Source organism: Oryzias latipes, chromosome 22, assembly GCF_002234675.1.
Source record: "Oryzias latipes chromosome 22, ASM223467v1".
In the NCBI taxonomy this organism is placed as follows: Eukaryota; Metazoa; Chordata; class Actinopteri; order Beloniformes; family Adrianichthyidae; genus Oryzias; species Oryzias latipes.
In genome coordinates, this window is record NC_019880.2 from 4,764,316 (window position 1) to 4,788,991 (window position 24,676).

General features: G+C 42.5%; 1 protein-coding gene across 2 annotated transcripts in view; it reads right to left on the bottom strand.

The window, feature by feature from the left end:
• Positions 1-1,517: 1,517 nt before the first annotated feature.
• Positions 1,518-24,676, bottom strand: part of LOC101173423 (ELM2 and SANT domain-containing protein 1) — a 28,561-nt gene continuing 5,402 nt past the window's right edge. For both annotated transcript variants that reach the window (XM_011490160.3, XM_011490159.3), the window contains exons 3-13: positions 22,107-22,379; positions 21,312-21,642; positions 21,162-21,228; positions 17,960-18,102; positions 17,750-17,853; positions 12,589-12,664; positions 12,129-12,217; positions 8,005-8,148; positions 7,699-7,818; positions 4,902-5,092; positions 1,518-3,945 (exon numbers count right to left, since the gene is read on the bottom strand). In XM_011490160.3, coding sequence (XP_011488462.1) covers positions 3,726-3,945; positions 4,902-5,092; positions 7,699-7,818; positions 8,005-8,148; positions 12,129-12,217; positions 12,589-12,664; positions 17,750-17,853; positions 17,960-18,102; positions 21,162-21,228; positions 21,312-21,642; positions 22,107-22,379 — 1,758 coding nt within the window. In that variant the 3' untranslated portion in view covers positions 1,518-3,725. The remainder of the gene's footprint in view (positions 3,946-4,901; positions 5,093-7,698; positions 7,819-8,004; positions 8,149-12,128; positions 12,218-12,588; positions 12,665-17,749; positions 17,854-17,959; positions 18,103-21,161; positions 21,229-21,311; positions 21,643-22,106; positions 22,380-24,676) is intronic.

Consider the following 24,676-nt stretch of genomic DNA (forward strand, 5'->3'; position numbering starts at 1 on the left):
GCATTGCAGACGACTCGGCCCATCCATCCCACAGCTTCTTCAGTCTGCTGCAGTCCGGGACGAGACTACGTAGTCTTCAGGCCAGGACCAGCAGACTCAGAGACAGTTTTCTCCACCAGGCTGTCAGGAAGCTGAACTCTCTCCCAGCCCTGCCCCCCCTCCCCTCTTGTTGCCCCGTTCCCCCCCTGCTCTGCTGAACTCTGACACACACACACACGTCATCTACCTCATCAGCACTGAACTGCACCTTCCACCAGTCCACTGGTGCTGTAAAAAATGAAGAACTATACTACAGTCACTTTATTTTTCTCTATTTATAGTCACCTTATTTGTTCGTCTTATTCTATTTTATTCTGTAATTTGAAGCTAGATTCCCCGTTAAGACTGGAGTTTGAAGAAAAAAGGAATTTCAATTTCTATGTATGTGAAAAAATTATAGATTAACAATGAAGTTTACTTTGACTTTGAGGTCTTTGGTCATCTGAGTATTTTATTCAGTTCTCACTGCTGGATGTTCTGACCGTTTCAAAATTGAAACTAAAAAGTTAAATAAGTAGATGTCATGTGAGGAGATGCAAACAATCTAATCTATCTGAACGATGAGTTATGTCCTATTATTTGCCTTGTTGTGGCTTAGAGTCGAGGGCACTAAAGGTTTGTCAGTTGTACATGGCTTTCTTGTACAGGAGTTTCTTCAGCATGTTTATTCTGGACGTATTTTTCATTTAAGTTTTGAATATGGTTCAGAGCGAAAGGAGGAAGACTGGTAACCCCCAAAACACGTGACCAAACCTCCAGACATCCAAGGAAACATTTTGTTCCCCTTGGAGGACATTGTTCCTCTCTCAGCTTCTCTTTGAAATAAAAAAATGTGACTCCAATAAAACAGCAACGCTAACAACTATTGATGCTTTCAGTAGAGTTAACTTTGTTTTTACTTAATGTAGAAACAAAAAAGCATTTAAAAATAATATAGTCTGAAAATAATTCTTTTTCTCACACTTATTTTATAGCACACGGGCTGTTGTCCCTGTAACACCTTCCCTCCAGAAACGCCGACGAAACCGCTAAAAGAACCGCGCGACATAGTTCCGGTCTGACGTTGCGTTTGGATGAACTGGGAATTTACAGTACTTTACATCAAACTGTTGAAAATTAAAATATTTTGACACTTGAAATAACGTTATTTTACACCAAAGCTACCCAACAATTTTATCCTTTTCAGTGTAAAGGTTTTGTACATTTTTGTAGAAATTAAATTACCCAATTTTAAGAATTGATTTAATTTAATTTGGCAAGAGCTAAAAAAAAAAGATTAAAAATAAAAATGCAAATTTTTTGACACAACCATAGGCTATTTAAGGTTACTGTTACATTTCGCTGGTTCTAAATATTTTACAATGTAAATTAAGTTGTAAGAAATAATGCTTATTTTTTTTTTTTTATAAAACATTTGCTAGTTTCCTTCAGAATTTATGACATTAACATATAAAAAATAAAGCTCTTTAATAGTCAAGTGGATGTTTAAAACCTTTAATATACAGTGCTTCATAAAATCATTACTAAAAAACACAGGCGTAAAAATCAAATCAAAACAGATACGTAATAAAAAGCACTTGAAATCCCTTCTGTTTTCATCGTTAGTGTAAACCCTATAGGAAAATAGCATAGAAATTATGCAAACATAGAATTGCTTTCATATACACGTCTCATTTTTAGCTAAATAAACCTTTTGTCCCCTTTAATTTCCCTTAATTAACTGGATGAAATAAAGAAAGTCTACAGCCAATCGTTTGTGGTGGTTTCTATGCTTGATAGAAACCTTTTTTTGTGTGTGAACCCCTTAGAAAAAGAGCTTCAAGACAAAGAAAAAGGAAATATAAATAACTTATCAAACATGTGAACAGTCAATTTTTACCTGTCACCAAGCAAACATTTTATTTTCCAGCACTCATACACACCTTTAAGACGATAACTCACTCGTTCACACGCAACAGACTCTGCATAGACCCAGGGTAAACTCACGGAGCCTTTACTCGCCGACCCCCACTAGGTTTTGTCCTTTATAAGAAAACAACCCTTTAACCCATCTGTTGCCACGGCAACAGACACCGGCTCCAGGCTTAAGGGCTTAACGTGGAGATATGTTTTGATTAACGAATCTGGGGAGAAAAAAAAAAAAAAGTTTCAGTGCTCCAAGTGAACGCCGTCCGTTCAGATCTGCTCAGAAAACCCAGAATTTCATGTTTTTGGCGCAGGTGCGTTTTGAAAAATCCAACTGCAGACAAACGAATTTCAGTCTGAACCGTTTCAGAGAACGGACACTAGCATTGGCAGCATATGTCCCAGAGAAGTGAGATCTCAGAGTAGAACTTTTTGTGTGATAAGCAGCAGAAAATGTTGAGTTTTAGTTGGAAAAAAAAACACAGACGTGAAATGTCTTTAAGGGAGCAAAGTTTTATCCGTTAATAGGCAACAGTCTGAGGGAGGTGCAGAAGCAAAATAACTGAGGTAGGAAAAACCATTTTCACTTTCAGCCGCTTCAGACTTCCTCCATGAAGGTTTGTGAGGACACTTTTTGCAGAATTGCAGCAAATTGTGCGTAATCTTTGAGAGGAAAGAATTCAAAGAAACAAAAAAATAAAAACTTGTTTTCAAGTAGGTGAACTCTGAAAGGAGTCTGCAGCTGGATGGTTGTGTACGTATGCCGACACAAATGACGCCTCGCCGTCGCTCACGGGACTTAAAGGCTTCCACAACAGCTGATTGACAGCTGGGGGGGGGTTGAAGGACCAGGCCAATCATAAACGGGTGTGTGTGGGGGGGGAAATCCAACTTGTTCTATTGCACATATTCTGCTTTTTCTTCATTCTGGCCGCCTCCAAAAATATTATCAACAACAATAACAATATTAACTGTCACAGTTCTAAACAGGCAGCATCTAGCATTAACTCTGTTTTTAAATTAAACAAAAAAGCATAAAATAAAATTGCAGCCAAAACCAGGATATAATAATATTAATAAAACCACCAACAGGAATATTCACTAATGAACAATAACCAGATAGAACCACACAAAAGACAGAGTAACAAATGTTTGTGTGTGTCTTTACATATATATGTATGTTCAGTTTAACAAAAGGAAAACACCAAGTGTGTAAAATTGATTGTCATTCCGAGATAAAAAAAAACACCAAAACATCCAAGGCATAAACAGGAAGGATGAGGAACTGTGATGGGAGCTCATGTGAGGGGGGGTTCACAGAAGTAAAGCCCAAATAAACATTTCATGCGTCAGAAAAAAAGCTCCTTTGGCAGCGGGCGGCTTGTTTGCTGTCGTCCGTTTGTCTCGGAGCGCAGAACGCAGCAGCAGCAGCGTGGCCTTATGGTCACCGCCGCCGCATCCGTCTGCGTTTGACAGCTGGGACAAAAAAGAGACGCGTGGCTCGTCCGAGACTTCACACAAAAAAACTCAGAGAGCTCAAAGTGCTGAGGAAAGAGGCGCGCGGCAGCCGGAGGAAGCGGCATGGCTTTTGTTTCAGTGAGCCCTGTGACCGAGAGAGGAAACCAGAACAGCTTTTCAGGCAGAGTAAAGGGGACGTCTGCGAAAAGTTCAACGATTACAAAAATGGAAACTCCCACAGTCCAAAAGCTTCCGGGGGGTAAAAGAGTTTGTGTTGCCCAGGGAAACGGGCGTTCCACTGGAGAGATTTCTGCACAAACCCGTCAGTGTCTACGACCTTCCTCCAAGTGCCAGTCCTCCTCGTCCTCGCCGCCTGAAAAGTCCTCATTGGTCCTGCTCAGCTGCTTTCCGTTCTGGTGCCCCGCAGCCAGGAAGGCCGCCGCCCGCTCCTCGGCTTCTTTCTGCCGCAGAGCCGCCGCCTTCTTCTCCTGCTCGGCGTGGCTCTTCATGTGGGCGCTGCGGCTCTTCACCTTGTAGAAAACCCTGCAGAGCGGAGGAGGAGTCCGTCAATCCTTCAGATCAGCAGGATCTGTCGTAGTTTGGATCGTTTTTTTACTCAATTATATTTAACCAAATGTCTCCAATTTTTGTCTGTCAAAATACAATACTTCATAAAATTATTTTCAAAACTTAATTAAATAAAATCAAATAACTTTGCAGGATAAATCTAAAACCGTAACATATAAAAGGACAAAAGAATTTAAATAACATAAAAGTAAAAAATACTATTATAATACATAACGATTCTGCAACACTACTAAAAAATTAAATGGAAGAAAATTTAAGAATGTTGACTTTTGCTATATAGCTGCTAAAACTGCAGAGTTAAAGGCTGAATTTGTCTGAATTAATAAAAAATAAAGTAAATACTAGGATTTACCTTTTTTTATGATATAAAATGTTGTTTACCTGCTAAATGCAGAACAGTGGACAATATTTCATCTATATGTTGTGATTTTCAACAGACATTGAACTTCTAAGTACTAAAAAATGTTTTAAATTGGAAAAATAAAAACTTCCGGGAAGTCCGGAAACCGCTGAGTAAACCTGAAACTGGCCTGATTTAAGTCGTCAAAGTGATGAAGGAGTTAAAATGTGCTGAAAAAGCGTGAAAATCTCGGCTTGGCGTGTTAACTCAGCTTTCACACCTTTTCCTGAAACTGGATTCCGTCTAAAGAAAAGCGCAGCATGCGGCTCATTTCAAGTCACCAGGCTGACTTTCATTGATGAGCGCCGCGCTCTGCCTCATCCGACTTCCTGTTGCTAGGACACAGTTGGCAGGACGAGCCGTTTTTCAGCTGAAACCATGACAGAAGGCTTTCTCTATCAGACGCTCGTCTGTTTACTGATTTATATTCCAAGTGGGCTTTCGTGCCTCAACTTTCAGGTGACGGCGGAAAAAGCTGCTGCGTAAACGGCGTTGTGTTGGAGGGACTGACCTGCCGCACTTCTTGCAGGGGAATTCCCCCTCCTGACCGGCGAGCACTTGGTTGCCCGCAGAGGGGCTGGAGCGTCGCGGCGTGACGTCATAACGCGGCTTGGCGTTGAGGGGAGATGGATGGATGACCCTGGACAGCGGCTGGTCTCTGGCCACATGCTCCTGGCTCTTCATGATGAAGACCAAACCAGACTGCACACAAACAAGCAGAGGTGTGAAGACTTTTGAGGCAAAACCCTGTAGGGGGCGTGCAGACGAGCGCCCGTTAGCGTGCACCTCTGCACACAACGCATGAGCAGCAATAACCAATGGACTCTTTGTGGAGTCATGCTGACGGACATCCTGGAGCCGATCATAATGGAAGGCGTTTCCTCTGACAGTCCAGAAGGGGGCAGCAAACCGAGCACATGTGTGCCACGTCTGGAGTTCAAAAGGACAAGTGTGAAGAAACCAAGAACGGTTTCCCAACCAGGAGGCTGAACAACAACAACAACACAGCCTCTCATGGCCTGATATTCAGCTTGAAAAGTAAAAAAGGTTAAAAAAAAAGCACACAACAATGTTTCAGTTCTCAACTTCTGAGGCAAACATAAAGAATCAAATGTAAAGTATTAGTAAACGGAGGCAAGATCACTTTGTTGGTTTGCAAATGGGTCACTTAACAATGAAAAACAGATTAAACAGACTAAATGAGGTGGTCGGGGCTTCACAAAAGTAATAAATCTACTTTAGTGGAACAAAGGTGCATCTTTTCACCCATTTGCCTGGTCGTCCTGTGAATCCAGTGTTACAGAGCGGCACCGACACTTGGTTGTTAGGGGCCAACGGAACCCAACGGCTTTGAAAAAAGCGTCTGCATGAATATGAAACAGCAGGACGAAGCAGTCAAGCTGTTTTTATCCCATTTCTGTCGCTACTGAACATTTTTAACCAACGATAAGGACACAAGCAGCTGCAGGGAACACAATGCAAACACTGCAGCCGTGCATGCAGAGCCATACACAGCCATGCAGAGCCATGCAGACCCATGCAGGCCATGCACAGCCATGCAGAGCCATGCAGGCCATGCACAGCCATGCACAGCCATGCAGAGCCATGCAGAGCCATGCAGAGCCATACAGAGCCATGCAGAGCCATGTAGAGCCATGTAGAGCCATGCAGAGCCATGCAGAGCCATGCAGGCCATGCAGAGCCATACACAGCCATGCAGAGCCATGCAGACCCATGCAGGCCATGCACAGCCATGCAGAGCCATGCAGGCCATGCAGAGCCATGCAGGCCATGCACAGCCATGCACAGCCATGCAGAGCCATGCAGAGCCATGCAGAGCCATACAGAGCCATGCAGAGCCATGCAGGCCATGCACAGCCATGCAGAGCCATGCAGGCCATGCAGAGCCATGCAGAGCCATGCAGAGCCATGCAGAGCCATGCAGAGCCATACAGAGCCATGCAGAGCCATCCAGAGTCTTGCAGAGCCATGTAAACGCTTCGGTTTGGACTTCCTAGATGAATCCCTGTTGTGTTTTAAGAGTCATTTTCATCACTTGGTTATTTCTAGTAAGTTCCAGGTCCAGGGCCTGGACAGTGTTCCCTCATTATTCGAAAGAGTTAGGTTCTAAAAATAATAATCCGCATAGTAGGATTACGGCTGTAAAACTCTTCACTACACACTTTTTCAGACAGACGTTTCACAAAGATTTAAATAGATTTGCCAAACTGAGAGTGCATTCAGTACAGGAGACACGGCACAGAGGAAATTGATTGACAACACAACGTACTGCTAAAAAAAAATAAAAAATAAAATTGTATGCAAAACTGCACAGGAAAAAAAAAATCAGCATGACCAGGAAAGGCACACCACAATATAGCAAGGGAACACTGTATTCCAGACGGCAATATGTCAAACTCTTTCTCATCTGTTCTACATCAGGGGTCTGCAACCTGAGGCCCCGGAGCCTCATGCAGCTCCGGCTTCGTCTCTCTAATGTGGCTCTTTGGTTTTGAAAAAAATAAATAAAATAAAAATAATTTGAATAAATAATCGGTAAGGATTAGGGTTCAATTTGGCTAATTACTTTTAGTCAATCAAGTTTTTTCCTTTCTGTTTATACTTTTATCATGTCAGGTAACTGAGCAAAAGGATGGTAAATGTTTGCATCTACTGTCCATTTTCCCATTTTTCATTCAAGTCAACCTGCTGAAGCGGGAGGATCTTCTTTGACACTGGGTGTCTTTTATTTTGAAAGGAATCCTGATAATATTAATAATGACAAAAGTGAAAGAAGCTGTCATACATAGAAAAGTATAACCCCGTTATCATTCAATTACTGTAAATATTTGAAACAGGCATTTTTTTAAACAGAAAACGGCCACAAAAACGTTTATTTATGTAAACATAAAGTGGGATTTTACGTCTCTCGCTGGGTTTTGGTCTTTAAGAAACTGTCCTGAATGGCTCTTCTAGCGTTAAAGATTGCAGATCTTTAATTGGCCTTTACTTGGACAGATATTTTCTTCCTTTATTTCTTAACTCAAAATTTTTTGGCCTCGTTTCACCAGTTTATCTAGGATTTTGTGTAGAATTTTCCGATTATTCCAGGCTGGTTTGGAAAGTTTAACTAACTGAAAATTATAATTATTAAGCTTCCTTCCTTTTTTTTATTTGAATGTATTTTTATTCTGACCATTCAAATGTGAAAAAACACCAGAGAAAAAGAAAAAAAAAAAGAAAAGAAATGGCAGTATTCTAATAACCAGAAAAATCTTTTTGTTCCTCCACGACTCTTGAGGACTCACGTTCTCTGCAGGCTGCAGCGAGTGGGTCACCCCGGTGGGACAGACGTCCAGCTTCCTGTCAGGCGAACCTTCCCACTTCCTGCTGTCCTCCTCCGGCTGCGGCTCCAGTCTGTGAGGGCCCTGCTGACCCACAAGCACAGTTCCTGAGACGCATTTCTCTGGAAGAGAAGGCTCCCTGATTATTTAAACAACAAAATGTGACTTTTTCCTTCTTCCTGGTGATTTTTTTTGTTAAAGTGGAAAGTGACTCTAGCCTTTTGTTTTCTTGAGAAAACATGGATGTTTGGAATATTCGCTGGGTCTGACCTTGAGGTCCAGCTCCTCAGCAGTGGTCCGGCTCTCCGGGGGCTCGGACACGCCGTAAACCAGCGTCCCGCTGCGACCGATCTTCACCTGTTTCTTAAAGGAGTAGTAGAACTCCACGCACTGCGCTACCGTCTTGGTGGTTACCTGCAAACCAGGTGTTCACTTTAACTTTTTGGACAGATAAGATAAACTAAACACCATAAACAGAAATATGACAATAAATGACAATATGCAAAGTTTGAAAAGGGTTTAGGATGAACAATTTATCAAGTCCAGGCCCCTTTTTTCATTAAATCCCAATTAAATTTATACAAAAAGTATTTTTACAAGAAATAAACACTTAAACAGTTAATTCAAAATGTTTTTTAAAAAGTACCTTTTAATGAATCTTGTTGGTTTATTCTGTCTTTTATTCTGAATGTTTCTCTGGATATCTGGAAACATATCTGGAAACATAGCCTATTAAATTATAAAAAAGCTCTGCGTAGAGCTAGAAGCCAGTACTATTCAACCTTAATATCAGAGAATGGAAACAATCCAAGATTTCTTTTTAGCACTATAGCTAAATTAACTCGCAGTCAGAGCTCAGTAGAACCACATGTTCCTGTTTCTCTCAGCTCTGATGATTTTCTTACATTTTTCGATAGTAAAATCTCAAATATTAGACATAAGTTAAATCAAGTTATTCCTACTATCAGCCCAGAACAGGCTGAAGCGGTAGAAATGGAGGCATCCATAGAAACCTCTGTAACATTAGACTGCTTCACTGCTGTGGATCAAGCGGAAATAACATCAATTATTACGTCCTCCAAATCCTCAACGTGTCTGTTAGACCCAATTCCCACTAGACTTTTTAAAGAAACTTTTCCCCTAATTAATGATCCCATATTAACAATGATAAATGCCTCTCTGGAAACGGGTTACGTGCCACAGTCTTTTAAATATGCAGTTGTTAAACCTCTTCTGAAAAAGCCCAGTTTGGATCCTAGCATCTTGGCCAACTATAGACCGATATCAAACCTGCCCTTTATTTCTAAAATCCTAGAAAGAGTTGTAGTTAAGCAGCTTTACTGCCACCTACAGGACAACAGCCACTTTGAAGACTTTCAGTCGGGGTTTAGACCTCACCACAGTACGGAAACTGCACTAGTTAGAGTCTCTAATGACTTGTTATTGGCCTCAGAAAAGGGACTACTTTCTATTCTGGTCCTGTTGGACCTCAGTGCTGCCTTTGACACTATCGACCACGGTATTTTACTCCATAGATTAGAGCAGGACATAGGGATCAGAGGATCTGCTCTCCAGTGGTTTAAATCCTATCTGTCTGATAGGTATCAGTTCGTTAATGTAAATGGCCATTCCTCTCAGTGCACTCGAGTCAACTATGGAGTCCCACAGGGCTCAGTCTTGGGACCGATCCTGTTTACGCTTTATATGTTACCCCTAGGAAACATAATCAGGAAACACAGCATTAATTTTCATTGTTATGCCGACGATACGCAGTTGTATTTGGTAAATGGCGTATACTTATATAGCGCCTTTCTTCCTACAAGGACAAAGCGCTTTACAGTCACAGACCCATTCACCCAGTCACACACACATTCACACACACAGTCACACACTGGTGGTCGCTCCGCTGCCAAACACAGGCGCCCGCCTACCACCAGAGGCAAGGTGGGGTTCAGTGTCTTGCCCAAGGACACTTCGACTCATGGGCGTGCAAGGCGGGAATCGAACCTGCAACCTTACGATCATGGGACGACCGCCCTACCGCTGCACCACGGCCGCCCTGATTTATCCATGAAGCCTGACCAGAATGACCAGATAGAGAAACTGAACGCCTGCATCAGTGACATCAAGACCTGGATGACAATTAATTACCTCCTCTTGAACCCAGAAAAAACTGAGGTCATTATACTTGGTCCTAAAAACCTCAGAGATGCTCTGTCTGCTCAGATAGTCTCCCTGGATGGTATAAGTATAGCCCCCAATTCCACAGTTAGAAACCTTGGGGTTTTACTTGACCAGGATTTATCATTTAAGGCTCATATATCTCAGGCGTGTAGAACTGCCTTTTTTCACCTGCGGAATATTGCTAAGATCAGAAATATACTTTCTAAGAGTGATGCTGAAAAACTCATCCATGCATTTGTTACGTCGAGGCTGGATTACTGTAACTCCTTGTTAGCAGCGTGTCCTAAGAGTTCCTTAAGAAGTCTCCAGCTTGTTCAGAACGCAGCTGCTAGATTGTTAGCTGGAACCAGCAGAAGAGATCACATCACTCCTGTGTTAGTTTCGCTCCATTGGCTCCCAGTTGATTCTAGAATTAAGTTCAAGATCCTCCTGTTAACCTATAAGGCCTTACATGGAATGGCCCCGTCCTATATTAAGGACCTCATAGTCCCTTACCATCCAATGAGAACACTTCGCTCGCAAAATGCAGGACTGCTTGTGGTTCCTAGAATTAGTAAAAGTACGGTTGGAGGTAGAGCGTTTAGCCACCAAGCCCCTGTCTTATGGAATAAACTCCCAGCTCATATAAGAGAGGCCGACTCAGTTTCTACATTCAAAGCTAGACTGAAAACATTCCTCTTTGGACAGGCTTATTGTCAGACTAGTTAGTATTCAGAGATTATTTAACTTAATTTTAGTTTGTTTAAATTAAACTTAATAATAACTATTTCTTTTAAAAGGCTGCTAGAAGTTGAAGCTGGGGTAACTATGGTACACTGGGGTTCTGTCCTCTTTCCTTTTTTACTTCTACCCTTCCTCTCCTCTATTCTTGATCATAATTTATCATTTAGTTCTCCATGCCTCTGTTTGGTGCAGTGCGATTCATGTATTGTCCCTCTTTTCCTCTCCCGTCCTGGGGAGTGGGAGTGCTTCCAGACTCCAGTTGGCTCATCCGTGCTCCAGTTCCTGACCGTTTACCTCGCCTTCGCTCCTGCTCCTACACCTGGCTGTGGATCCTGCCTCTGGCTCATCTCTGGCTCGTCTCTGCTCTGTACCTGACCGAGTACCTCGTCTCTGCTCCTGCTCCTACACCTGGCTGTGGTTCCTGTCTCCGGCTCGACTCGCGCCTTTGACTGTCCCGATAACCACGGCTGGATGAAGCTCGTCTGCTGGACTTTTATATATGTAGTTGTAGATTTAGATAAGTTAATTCTTCTCTAAGATTTCTGGTAAATCGCCTGTCCGTCCTGGGGGAGGATCCCTCCTTCATGTGGGCACCCCTGAGGTTTCTTCGTTTTTTCCGGAATCCGTTTTTTTTGGGAGTTTTTCCTTACCGCGAAGGGGGGTCTAAGGGCAGGGATGCCAGTATAGCTTAGTCAGTTTGTTAGTTCATTTTAGTATTTTTCTATTGAACTCTTTGTATTCGTGATCCTTTTGATTTCATGTTTTACTTCGAAGCCCATCGAGACGACTGTTGTTGTGATTTTGGGCTATACAAATAAAATTGAATTGAATTGAATTGAATTAATAGATTAACATCTGAATCTTTCCTGCAGTTATTCCACATCTGATGTCCTTTTTGTGGAAATATAGGGGAGTTTAGCATTTGTGGCTTTCACAAACGTATTTGAGCCTCTCAGACTATTTATGGTTTGGATTTGGAAATGGTTGAATTCAAGCAATCCAAACAAAAATAACAACAAACTAATCAAACAGCAGAAATCAGAAATTCATCTATACACAGAGAAATCAAACTTAGGATAATTAGTCGTGACATTACAGGACTTGATGACACATGAAATTTTGATCAGTTATTTATCTTAAGAAAATCAATAATTACCAAAATGAATTACAAAAGCAAACAAACTATGATTTTTTTTCTCTCTTTAAAGAATCTTTATTTAAATTTGTTAAGCAGTGAGATAGTCGGCTCTAAAGAAGTTGATCTTATTTTATTAGCAGAAAAAACTTTACTGCAGATGAGAATAAGTTATTAGATATGTCCTGTAGAAACGAATTATTCCAATTTCCCAGAAAATTAGCAATAAAACAAACAAACAACTATGGGATCTACAAAGACAGCCGTGCAGCACCTGCATTTTGCTTCTCTCCACCTATAGAAACTAAAATTTCTATTTGCTGTGGAAGGTCTCCTCCTCTGCCACTCGTACCTGTTTCTGCACCATGAAGAAGTCCTTCTTGTATGTGCCGATGCCTTTGTTGAACTGGCGCCTCTCAGCTGCCGTCCAGCTGTCTGATCCTGCAGAGGCATGAGTGCAGACTTACAGACTCGCGCGTCACGAAAGAGAGAATCCTTTTGTGGCAAAAAAAAAAAAAAAAAAAAAAAAAAAAGCAGAAACTTGCCGAGCCTCTCCAACCCATAAAAACTTTTAGTAGATGAGTCCCACCCCCTGTCCTTTAAACCACACGCACTGCATAAACAATGGGTCTCCTGTCTTCTCCCTGGGATTAGGCACATGCTGTAACCCCCCCACCCCACCTTCAAACTGACCCAGACAAGCCTCCAGTCATCCAGGACGCCAGGCTCGCACCACTGCTGCTGCAGCTGCTGCTTTGAGGAACGACTCGGACTTTCTAAACCTCACGCAGAACATGTGAGGCGCCACTTACCCGAGTAATGGTACCTGGACAGGTGATGCGACCTGGGGAAGATTGGATTCTTCAGCAACAGCATGGACAAAGCCGCCTGAAAAGAAGAAAAAAAAAATACAAAGGTCCTGTTTTATTTGACCCTTAAAGCAGCAGCAGCTGCACATAAACAGAATCAAGTCCTTCAAACTGCTCCAGTTCTGCTTTCTACCCTTAAAAAACCGAGCCAAACAATGACTCATGCACATTCTGGTGAGATAATCGCCCGTCTCTCATTCCTTCTCTTCAATACGAATAGAATCGCTCGGCAAAAGTCGGAGTGAGAGTTAACTTGTGCTCTTTGAGAGGAGCCATCCAACTGTGCATGAATTATGCCGTTTGAGCCGGACTGCTGCAGAGAGTGGGCGCTTTGACAGCCCCCACCAAACCGTCTTGTGGTTTCCTAGACGACGCTGGACCAGTCCTGGTCGCCGGGGCCTCAAATCTTCACCAGCAGGACCCTCAAAGCTTCCTAAATGCTGCCGTCTAATTCCTTATGGAGTTTGGATGAAGCTCAAACCAAGGAAAATAAAAACAAAGCTTGCAAACACATGCACATCATTTATGTTGTTTTGAGGTTTCTATGACAAAATTATTGATTAGTAAAATGAAAAAAATCTTGCAACTTTGTGCAATCTTTAAAGACCCACTCCAATGAAAATGGTGTTTTTAACATGTTTTTGGGACATTTTTCTGAGGATGGAGGACATAATTAAAGAAAATTAAGATCAAAACTGCGTTTCTGATTATTTCTTCATTCAAATGGTTGTGAATCAGGAGCAAATAAAAAAACACAGTTTGAAAAAGCTTGCAGCTGCTGCTACAATCAGTGGGCCACAAGCTTCCTGCTGCGCTCCATTCTGATGCATCCACTTCCAGACAACTACATCCCTGCACGTCTCTGTTTTCCTCGTCCAAGCTGCAACTAAACTGTACGGCTAGATGGCAGAAATGTTGCTCGCCATTTTTGTTGAACCGGTAATGTTAGGGCGGGGCTGTCAGCTAGCGGGAGAGAGTGTAAACAAAGCGATGATGGGAAATGAGGGCAGGCTTAATTCCGCTCCAACAGTCCTGCCTACAACTCTGAGGCTAATTTCTTATGAATTCCAGCCGCTCTGCAGAAACTATGTCCTAGAAATCAACCGTTTTTTAGGTTTTGGCCAAAAACGGCATCATCATGATTAAAAGACCGCTGGGAACGCTTTGAGAATGGATCAGAAGATGATCGGAGCGGGACGTTAAAGCTCAGCATGAATGATTGAAGAAAATCTGAAATGCAAAATGTAATCAAAATCCTCATGACAGTGTTTTCATTTTCAGACGTTCTCGTGCTGGTCACTTATTCAGCTTTAATGCAAATTAAATATATATATATATATATATATATATATATATATATATATATATATATATATATATATATATATATATATATATGTATAAATCACACAAGAGACATGAGGTGAACTCAAAATCAAATGTTTTGAATTTGGACTTTAAAACCATCTGTTTACAGTTTGCATCTATACCTAAAAATCTGTCCACATACGCTAGAAGACGCATTACTTTTACACAATAATCTATTTTTACTTTAGAGTAAACTCATGAGAGTTTCTGCTTCTATCTTTGATTTTTATCTATCCTGATGGTCATGATGGTTGCAGCTTCTTTGTTTGTTCTTTGTGTTTGCTGCACTTTTTGCATAATTGTCCTTTTAATACTTTCTGTACATAATCACTAAAACCACTAAAAAATAACTGATTTTGATCGATGCCCATGAAATTCTCATCAGATCCATAAATACTGAGATTTATTAAACGGTTATAAGGTTTTTTTCAGTTTCTTCCATTTAAACAACCCGCTTATTTAGGTTTTTTAGGATAATCCTGTAGCTGTCTGAACCTGTTAAAGCCGACAAAAGTAGGATCCCACTTTAGAAGTCTGTTGGGATGTGGGAGAGTAGCTGAATCCACAGTTATATTCTTTATATAAGCCTCCAAAGTGTTGCAATAACACTCAAAAAAAGTAGCCTAATTCATTGCTATTCATCTTAAAAAATGAAATGAAAAGCTTTGAGCTTTAAAAAAAATCCCAATCAGACTACATTTATGTGTGTGTGTGTGTGTGTATATATATATATATACACACATTTATGATGATATTGTCATAATTAACTAAAGGTGATCTTGTGGCTGATAAAAAAAGCCAGAGGTTTTCCATGCGCTGTGGCCGTGCATGCAGCAGCTTCTCACTGCTGAAAACCTAAACTGTAACTGTTACAGACACAGTCATCTCAGACCCGCCGCAGTTTCAGAACAGAGCGCAGTGAAATTCTGCAGATCAGTCATTTCCGCTCAGAAATCAGCCAGAGATCAACAGAAAAGAAAACAAAAAAACGTTTCTGCACACAAGAAATGACTCAATACTTTTACTGTTTTTCACTACCATACAAACTGTCCATCACACTTTATTTCTTATTAATACCTATCTTATTAATAGCTTTTGTTCACAAGCTGATAATAACAAAGTTTTGATCAATTTACATAATTTATTTTGCTTAAATGCATTCATTTAACCAGAATTTCAACTAAAACATATTGCATTTATCACCCAAAAGTGAAAGAAAAAGAGAAATTCTCAGATATATGTGATTTTTTTCCAAAGGTTTTTATATTATAACTGAAAAACTTTGGCTTTCATAGTAGGGGAAAAAAACCTTTATTATTGTGAATCTACAGTATATCTCCTCCAGACTGGACTACTGCGATGCTCTCCTTGTTGAGATTCCTGGCAGGAGCCTGGAAAAGCTCCAGCACATTTAAAACTGCGCTGCCATGGTCCTGACCACATCACTCCTGTTCTTCAGTCACTTCACTGCCCATCCGTTACAGAATTCATTACAAAACTCTGTCTCCTCACCTACCAATGCATCCATGGAACTGCCCCTGCCTACCTTAGTGAGCTCCCTTCCCCGCACGCCACTTCATGCCTCCTGCGCTCAAACGTCACTCATTGCCTTCACCAACCACGGACCAGGCTGACCACAGTGGGGGACAGAGCCTTTCAGGCTGCTGCTCCTCGACTCTGGAACAACCTCCCCGAATCCCTCAGAGCCCCACAAAGCCTCGACAGCTTTACAAAAGGCTCAAAGACATTCCTTTTTGTCATTCTTATTTGTTAACTGTTTTTATTGCTGTTCTATAATGTAGCACGTTGAGATTTTTTTCAAAATGTAAAGCGCATTTCTTTCTAAATAAAATGTATTATTATTTTTATTATTATCATATAGAAAACTCATTTCTTTATTTGACTAGTTCTGATTAGATTAGCTTTCAGATGTAACCTTTTCATCTTAATTAATGAAATGTGAATTTGTATTTTTTAGATTTTACAAGTCAGAATCTGTCCGTCTATCATCTATATTCCCACATACTCATGAGGGAGGCGTTATGTCTGGTACCACAACAGCTTTTTCTTTCATGCATCTTAATAGCTGCCAAAATCTGCCGGCAGGATAAAAGTTGGGCGGGGCAGAGGCCCAGCAGTGTTTGTCCCACCCTTAAGCTGCCCTTGAGCAAGGCTCAGCTGCTCCAGTGAAGGGGTACAACGGCCCTAGATGATTCTGTAGCAGCTGTACGTTATGAATATGAAACCAGTTGGAAACCGCCCCTAAGATTGCTCCCTGAGAGATACCCCCCCCCACAGGGTAAAAAAAAAAGACAGGTTTCAGCTGTCAATCAGGAGAAGTGTGGATGTAAGGGACTTTTTGTTGTAAACAGACAAAATAAAAGTCCCTTTTCACAGGTCAGACCTGTAGACCAGTGTTTTTCAACCTTTTCTGAGCCACGGCACACTTTAACCTTAAAAAAAATCCCGCGGCACACCAGGATCCAAAAATTTAAAAAAAATCAAAAAAAACGGAGAAGCTCAGTCTGTATTGATCTACAGCCCCTCCACAATCTCACATGCATTTTTGAGATAATTGTGGCAGAAAAAGCTTGAAACTGCAGCTGTTTTTTTCTAAAAGATGCAATAAAAGTTAAGTTAGAAGATGTAAAAACAGTTTGATGTGTGTTCATTGATTTCAAGACGTTTAACAACAGATCTCCTTGAGCGCTGTCACTCTCACAACCCAATGCATCATGGGAGATGTAGTGCATTAAACGGCCGGCGGAGATCGCGTCTCTGAGCTTCCTTGTTTTGTTCACTTGTTCCACGGTCTGACATCGGATTCTGTGGAAAGCTGCACCGATAAAGACGAGCTTTAGCTGGTATTTTTGTTAGAACTGAGCGAGTTTACGAGCTAAATCGGGACAAGGAAGTGAAGACTTTAACCACTTCTGATTGGTCAGACCGATGACATGTGATTAAGCTCCCCAAGAATGATTGGTGGAGACAGTTAAAAGGACGGGACTTTTCCAAAATACAGCCGGAGTTGCAGCTGAATCGCGGTACTGTCATTCTTATCAAAATGTCTTTAATGAAATAAAATAAACGCAAAGAAAAAGTATTTTACGATCTTTTATATTCCTAACTCCTCAGTGTTTTATCAGGGCCTGTTTGGATGAACACAGAGCTGAAATCCTGGAGATGGGAAATGTTTAATTTTTCAGTTAATGAGGGCAATTTCCCACGGCACACTTGACCATCTCCCACGGCACAATAGTGTGCCGCGGCACACTGGTTGAAAAACACTGCTGTAGACTGTAAAAACAAAGACGAACCCAAAAAAAGTTTCTCACCTGGCGAAATGAGGCAAAACCCCTCGCCGTTTTTTCCTGACACGAGCGCCGCCATGTTGAAACCAGTCGACAGTGATTGGTCCGAGTCGCTCCGAGTCATCGTATCTATGGCGATGGTGACAGTAACTGCCATAGATACGATGACTCAGTGCGACTCGGGCCAATCGCTGTCGACTGGTTTCAACATGGCGGCGCCCGGTACACAAAGGTACTTCCTATTTGGGAGCACGAGAAGGGAGGGGTTGAGCTGTCCATTGTTTTTACAGTCAATGGTCAGAACTTTAGAAAAAATTATCTTCTGGATCAGGAAGGTGGGCGTCCAGGGACAAAAGGAAAATCTGAACATGTTGGGAGTCTTTGTGGGAATACCTGCACAATATGGATTGTTCTGTCCAACTCACCATTATGTCCCCTTCACACTGGTGCAGACAATGGTGAGCTAACTCCTGGTTGGTGCCCCCCCCAAACAAAACACTGGAGCAGGCCAGGTGCATGAGGTCTTCCACTGTCGGATAGGATTGGTAGAGTGATGAGATCAGGAAATTTCAGGACTATGCTGGAGATCTCCCAGTTTCTGATAATGGTTCAGTCCAAGTCGGTGTTTTTCAGACCTTTCTGCTTGAAGTCGGGTTTCTCCTCCAAAGCACTCAGTGGAGCCCAAACCAGCTCGGCCCGATGCTGATCCAGCTCGGCGTCGGATCTCAGTCTCAGCTCTGGAATCTCTGCCTGGTACCGAGATCCGATATTGATCCGTCTGGAAGGAACAGCCGTGTTAGGAAAGACACGAAAGGCCTGTTCTGCTTTGATCCTCTTCAGAGCAGAAACTCAGAGACCGTTCGATACGACTGATGCTGCCGCATTTCACAGTCGCCGAGTCAAAAGTGTGGCGCCATTTAACAGCGTCCACTCAATAAATGGCTGAACTGTAAATAAAGAATACACTTTCAATTGCAGTCAGGTGGAAAAAAGGCGTTAATGTCCATTTTCCTCTCAGAGATTAAAGACCATCTCCAATGAAAACGATGTTTTGATGTTTATAACATGTTCTTGTGGCATTTTTCTCATGTTGGAGGATATATATTAAAAATTTAAGCTCAAAATTGCATTTCTGAGTATTTCTTTATTCAAATCTTTGTGAATCAGGATGAAAAAAATGCTGTTTGAAAATTTTTATTTTTTGTGAGGTAGAAAATATGCTGGGTGGGTCACAAGCTCCCTGATCTGCTTAAATCAGAGCTCTCAGTTATGGATGACGGGAAGGGGGGGCGGGGTTGCTCCATGACACCCACAACTCAGAGGTAAATTTATAATGAATTCCTGCCACTCTGCAGAAACTATTTCCTAGAAAACATCAGGGTTTTAGAGCATAATCGTCATTAAAAGACCACTGGGAACGCTTTGGAATTGGTCAGAAGATGATCAGAGTGGGACTTTAAGGGGTAAACTTCAACCAAGAAACCAAGAAAATGCAAGGATCCCTCCCTCCTCTTCCCATCCGTCTTTGCAGCTCAGTTTCTGGGATTTCTGGCAGCTTTTCTGCAGAAAGGTGGGCTGCTTCTGCAACCGAACTGAGAGCAGAATTTATGGGAAGGCTCTCTGGCGGGTGGGCAGCTGGCCTCCGTAAACCAACACCCCTCTCTCCCACTCCTGCAGGTCTCTGCGGTGATGCAACTCCAAACACACACCCAGCGCCGCTCAACACGCCAAACACATCCAGCTGTCAGAGAGTGTTTACATGCAAGGCTCGTTTTTGAGCATTGTTCCTAACTTTACGGATGTTTTCTGAGCTAAATTATAAGAAGTCACCTTTCAAACATTGAGTTACTTCATTACTTCCATCCACACTTTTATTCTAAATCCCACTCCCATCATCTTTTGATTTATTTTCAAAGCATTCCCAATGGTCTTTTAATTAATCTAGGACATAATTTCTGCAGAGCAGCAGTAAATCATGAAATTTGTCTTTGAATTGTGGGCAAGGAGCAACCCCATCCCCCTTTCCCCTCCCCGTTGCAGAAAGTTTAGAGCAGGGAGCTGCTGGTCTGCCCATCGTAACAAATATGGTCCTTTTCCACAATTTGGACAAAGAAATACTCAGAAAAGCTCAATTTACTTTATATAGGTCCTCCATTATTAGAAAAATGCTACAAGAACACCATTTTTATAAGAGTGGTTCTTTGAATCAGTTCTTTTTCAAACAGATACAAAAGCCAAGTCAACAAATACTCTTTTGGCAGCAGGTTTGCTCTATAATGAGCCAAGTATGGTCTTTTTAATATCTAATTATCCCAAATTTTAAACATCTCTGTACGGATGTATAACTGCTGACTGTATTGTTTTGTGCATTAACCTTTGCTTTGATTGCAAATCAAATCAAGTATGTGAAGGTGGGCCGCCGCTCGGCAAACATCATTCAATGTGAGGTCTTCACCCGTGTGCTCAAATCTTTAGTTTGCCACTTTAGACCGTAAACTCAGAGAAAAATGCCCTTGCAGATCAGGCTCCTCCTCCAAGCCTCTGCTGAGGACCCCAAGCAAGCTGTAGCTTCTCACACATCCTGAATACCTATCATGACGGGCATGTGACTGAAGCAGCAGCCAGACCCGTGACCTCCACAACATGTGCTCCGAGTGGGATCTAACCAAAATAAAGGAGGGTCTAACCCACATTTTAGAGAACCCGTGGAGCTGTACAGCAGATTCAGGCTTTAGACTCTTGCAGATCTGGTTTGAACTGCATGTTTTTGAGGCCATCGCAGCCGTTTGATTTTGATAGCTGACCCTGTTATGAGGCTGCAGATTAATCAGATAGCTGACTTAGTACACTGGAGTCTTCCTGTGACACTAAGGAAAGCACTCAAGAAAAACCTATGTGTCAGACATTATTGCAGGGTTTAACAAAAAATACTAAAGGTGATAAAAACTGGCATCAAAACGGTTTTCCACTTCAGTGCATAGATTTAAAAATCCATGAGGGTTATACTGAGGCTTTAACGTTTACAAAAGCTGTCCTTTAATCAAACATTTGATCTCAAAACATTTCATAAAAGGGACTGTTGGGCTTATTTGTTCCCTTTTTGCCTGAAACGAGAGAAGTCACAACCAAGACGACAACTACTAGGGAGCTGACAAACGGCCTGAGAAGCAGCTCCACAGGAAACCCGAGTCAGGTGACTTTCGAACACCTGCGTCAAGCATCTACCGCTCCTCCAACATGCCTTACTTATTAACCGAATGAGACCTCCTGTCTTCTACTTTTCCAATAAAACTCCTGAAAATTAAAACTGTAAAAGCTTTTTTTTTTTTTTTTTAGCCTCCTTTCTATTGTTCTTCTGAAACAGTGAAAACCACTAAATCCCCATTTAATTTGTTTTTAAAGGACGCCATCTGAGCATGGGGATTGCTGCTGTTACTATGGTAATCAAGCGGCACATTTTCAGCGAGAAAACATGTAAAGCAGCGATGGTGACATTCTGTTTCGACATCAGGTTGCGTGTTTGATTCCAAGCCCCAAATGCAAGTTGTGACTCAAAAGACAAAGATGTACAGCGGCACCAAAAAACAAAGTTCTAGATGTAAAGAACTGGGTTTACTTTGGGTCTCTGAATGTAAATGAGGACTGGACTAGTAATAGCTATGGGATTTTGGCTTCTTGGAGCCAGCAGCCACTTCCTGTTTGGAAGGCCAGGTGGGAGGGGGTCACTCAGTCCAGTTCTCATATACAGTCAACTGCCGCAGCAGAGCTTACAGCAGTGTCTTGGATAATTGGTTAATTAGTTAATGTTAAAATGACCGGAGTGATGGAGGAACTTACGGCTCGATGCTGACAGGCGTGGCCTCGCTCATAGCAGACAGCACCGGCGGTGTGATGTCACAGCTGCCTATAAATCATAGCACCAAAGGCACAGATGTAAAGATACGACAAGTGATCACAACTGCTGACACCTCTTTCTGTTTTACTCACTGGTACGCAGCAAACTGCGTGTGGCGGACTTCGGGGTTGCAGGCGGCGGCAGGCCGCCGCTGCTTGCTGCCACGGATGACAGGAACGTGGAAAAGTAGAGGCCCGAGCCTTCGCGGACAGGGCTAAGGATCGGCGGCGGCGTGTAGGGCGGCATCGTGACTGGGTTATCGGTGAGGCGGACCGGAGAGCGCAGGTGACTTTGGTACGAGGTGATGCTGGAATAGACGGGCGGAGCGATGAGTTTGGGCGGCGGGATGAAGAGCGGGTCGGGCCGGGGCCGCCGCTTTGACTTTTTGCCGTCGTCGTCCTTTTCTCCCTCCAAACCGTCATTCTGGGACACAAAAGCATTGAAATAAAACTTCTGTTTTCCCTTTTTCCAAACCGTGTGGAACAAAACTAAATGCTTGGACACAGAAGTTTGATCTAGAGCAGGACAGAACCCAAACACTCATCTGTATGGAACATAATGTACACTTTCGACGCTCCAAATCCTAGTAATCTGACTGATCTGGGACAGGGCAACCAGTTCAACTATCCCCCCACATATGACGGAGGCAAAGGCAGAAAAGTGAGCACAACTGAAATGGGGGTAGGGAGGATGAGGATGGTGGGGGGAAGGGAGAGTGGTGGGCGTTGAGGATTTACAGCTCCAGTGAAACCAGAGGAGATGACGGGGTATTGGCCCATCACGCTTGTTTTTTTAAATCAATGGTGGATGATTTTGACAAATATTGTTCCATAAAATGTTCAATAAAAGTGAAACTTTAGGAGGAAAGAAAGTTAACGTGTTCCCACCGGCTCTGAGCCTTCAGATAAGGAATTCCTGAGGGAGCGTCTCCGAGTGACGATCACAGACGGCTTGTGATCCCGCCGGCCCAGCTCCTGTGGATTGGCAGGCCCGTGGGTCCAGCTGGGAGCCAGAGCTGCCTCGTCGTGTCCAGGAGATGACGGTTCCTGCTTCAGGACCGGAACAGAAACGGGGATGACGAGCGGCAGAAGGTTGTCGTCTCGTGGGCACTTTGTGTTCATGCCCTCCGTGTTGGTGGGACTCCACGGTCTGTGGGATTCCTTCAAAAACACAAGAAGCAGAACTTCAGCCAGGCTCAGTGGGGCGACACCGCTTTCCCTTTTGACATCACAAAGAATAAAGGTCAGGGGAAAAACACCGCACAGGAGTTACAGGGAACAGCCAGAGGTTTCCGCATTGAAGCATATTTGAAATCCAAAGCCGCCGGAGCCAGGCCAGTATACCGAGTTTCCACTAGGTGGCAACAAAAGCAAATCAAGGCTCATTTATTCATAAGGAAATTATCCAATTTTTTACACTAAAAAACAAGCAATCTCTGTTGATAAATTATTTTGAATTAAAATGACACAACGCTAAAAAAAAAGCTGGTTTCAAACGAGCCAAAAAGAATAAAAACCGGTAAGTAACATGACTACACGAAACCGAGAAAATAACAAATACAAACAAGACTTGAAGATTGAAGCTGGAGGCAACTTTTAAAACAAGCTGGTTTGATTATTTCAATGTAAAAAATTTTTTTTATAATTTTTTACAACCAATTATTTATTTATTTTGTAAAGAGGCTCACATTTTGTATTTCTAAGTATTTAGTAACTGTTTTAAGAAAACCCCCCAACATGTTATCGTAATCTATATTGTGTGTTCACCTTTTACTATTAGATATCTGCTGTGCTGTGCTGGTTTGTGTTGTGTTCTTTTCTTGAAAAGTTAATAAAGTATAATTACAAAAAAACAAAACCTTTTTGGGGCTAAAATGTGACGTAAAAATCAACAAATACAAAGCCAAGATACTAGTTTAGAATGGGCCACATACAAACTAACTGCTACCAATGTGGTGGAAACAAAAAAGACGCAAAAGTTCCTCATAAAATAAAGGCACATCAGTCCACAAATGTATATTTTTCTTTTTTTCTATGTATTAAACTCTAAAGACCAAAACATATAAGGAGCATTTGATATAAATGGAAAGTTATGCACAAGAAATAAAAGCATCGTCTGCACCAACTGGATGATTGCAGGGAGTACCTTATCACACAGCTAACAAAGTGCCTTAAACTCAACATTAAAGACCAACTCTAAACTTGTCGTTCTCTAGGACATAGTTTCTGCAGAGCGGCACGGAGCAACAACCCCGCCCCTTTCCCCTTCATCTCTTCACATTAACTTGGTGCTCTCTACTTACGCGCTCTGCTGATAGCTTACAGCCCCCAACCCCACAACAAAACTGGCGAGCAATATTGTCACTGTCCAGCCGTGCGGTTCAGCTCGGACGAGGAAAACAACGACGCGTACGTGGATCAGTTTGTCTTCAAGTGGATGCATCAGGATGGAGCACAACAGAAAAAAGTTATTTTTCAAACGGCATTGTCCCCTCCTGTTCACAACGATTTGAATAAAGAAATACACAGAAATGAGATTTTAGCTTAATTTCCTGTAAATATGTCTTCCATCAACAGAATAAATGCCACAAGCAGATGTTAAAAATACAAAAGCATGATGTTCATCAAAGGGGGTCTTTAACTTAGACTGGTGCTGGTCTCACTGGGATAAAGCAACCTAAACCAGCAGAAAAAGAGCCTGAAAAGCCCAAATATCTCATCCCAGAGTAGAAAAGCTATTTTGTCCAAACAGATGATCTTTGCATCTTTTACTGAGGGGATAAGCCCCACCCCATCTGCATTCTTTTCATTTTTCCTTTAAGGAAATGTGACGCGCGGCGGCGCAGCGATCGGCCCCCGGATGGACCGCGCTTCTGAAGCCCCAGCGTGGCGAGGCAGGCGCTGATGGGCGGAGAGACACGCGGCGCTGTGGCTGGATAACCGCTGGTGGAAAACTCCAGCCGTTACACCGCTGGTGGAGAGATATTCTGCTGAGCGCTGCAAGGCAACCCAGCGCCCCCCCCCCCCCCCCTCTCTCTCTCTGTACAGAGGCACGGGGGAGGGAGGGCGAGCATGCCCCCCCCCCCACACACACACACACCCACCCCCACCCGTCATGTAACCACACAGCCTGTACGATCTGCTTCTTCAATTCAGGGCACTAAACGCTGCTTAGCAACAGAACTTGATGCAGAATCTCACAGAGGGATTTGGAGGGGTGCGGAAAGGGTTAATCCATCACGTTTTGTTTTTTTCACTCCGTAAAGAATATGTTCCCCCCCCCATGGCAACAACTTCAGTGTAAACTCTTGCTTTAGCTCCAGATTTTCTCCTCCAGGCTGATCTGAGCAGCCAAGTTTGTTGTGTACACTTCACTGGTTGCTGATTACACACACAGCCTCTTCCAGAAACACGTTAATCACAAACAACACAATCTTTGGCACACTTTTTTTTTCTCT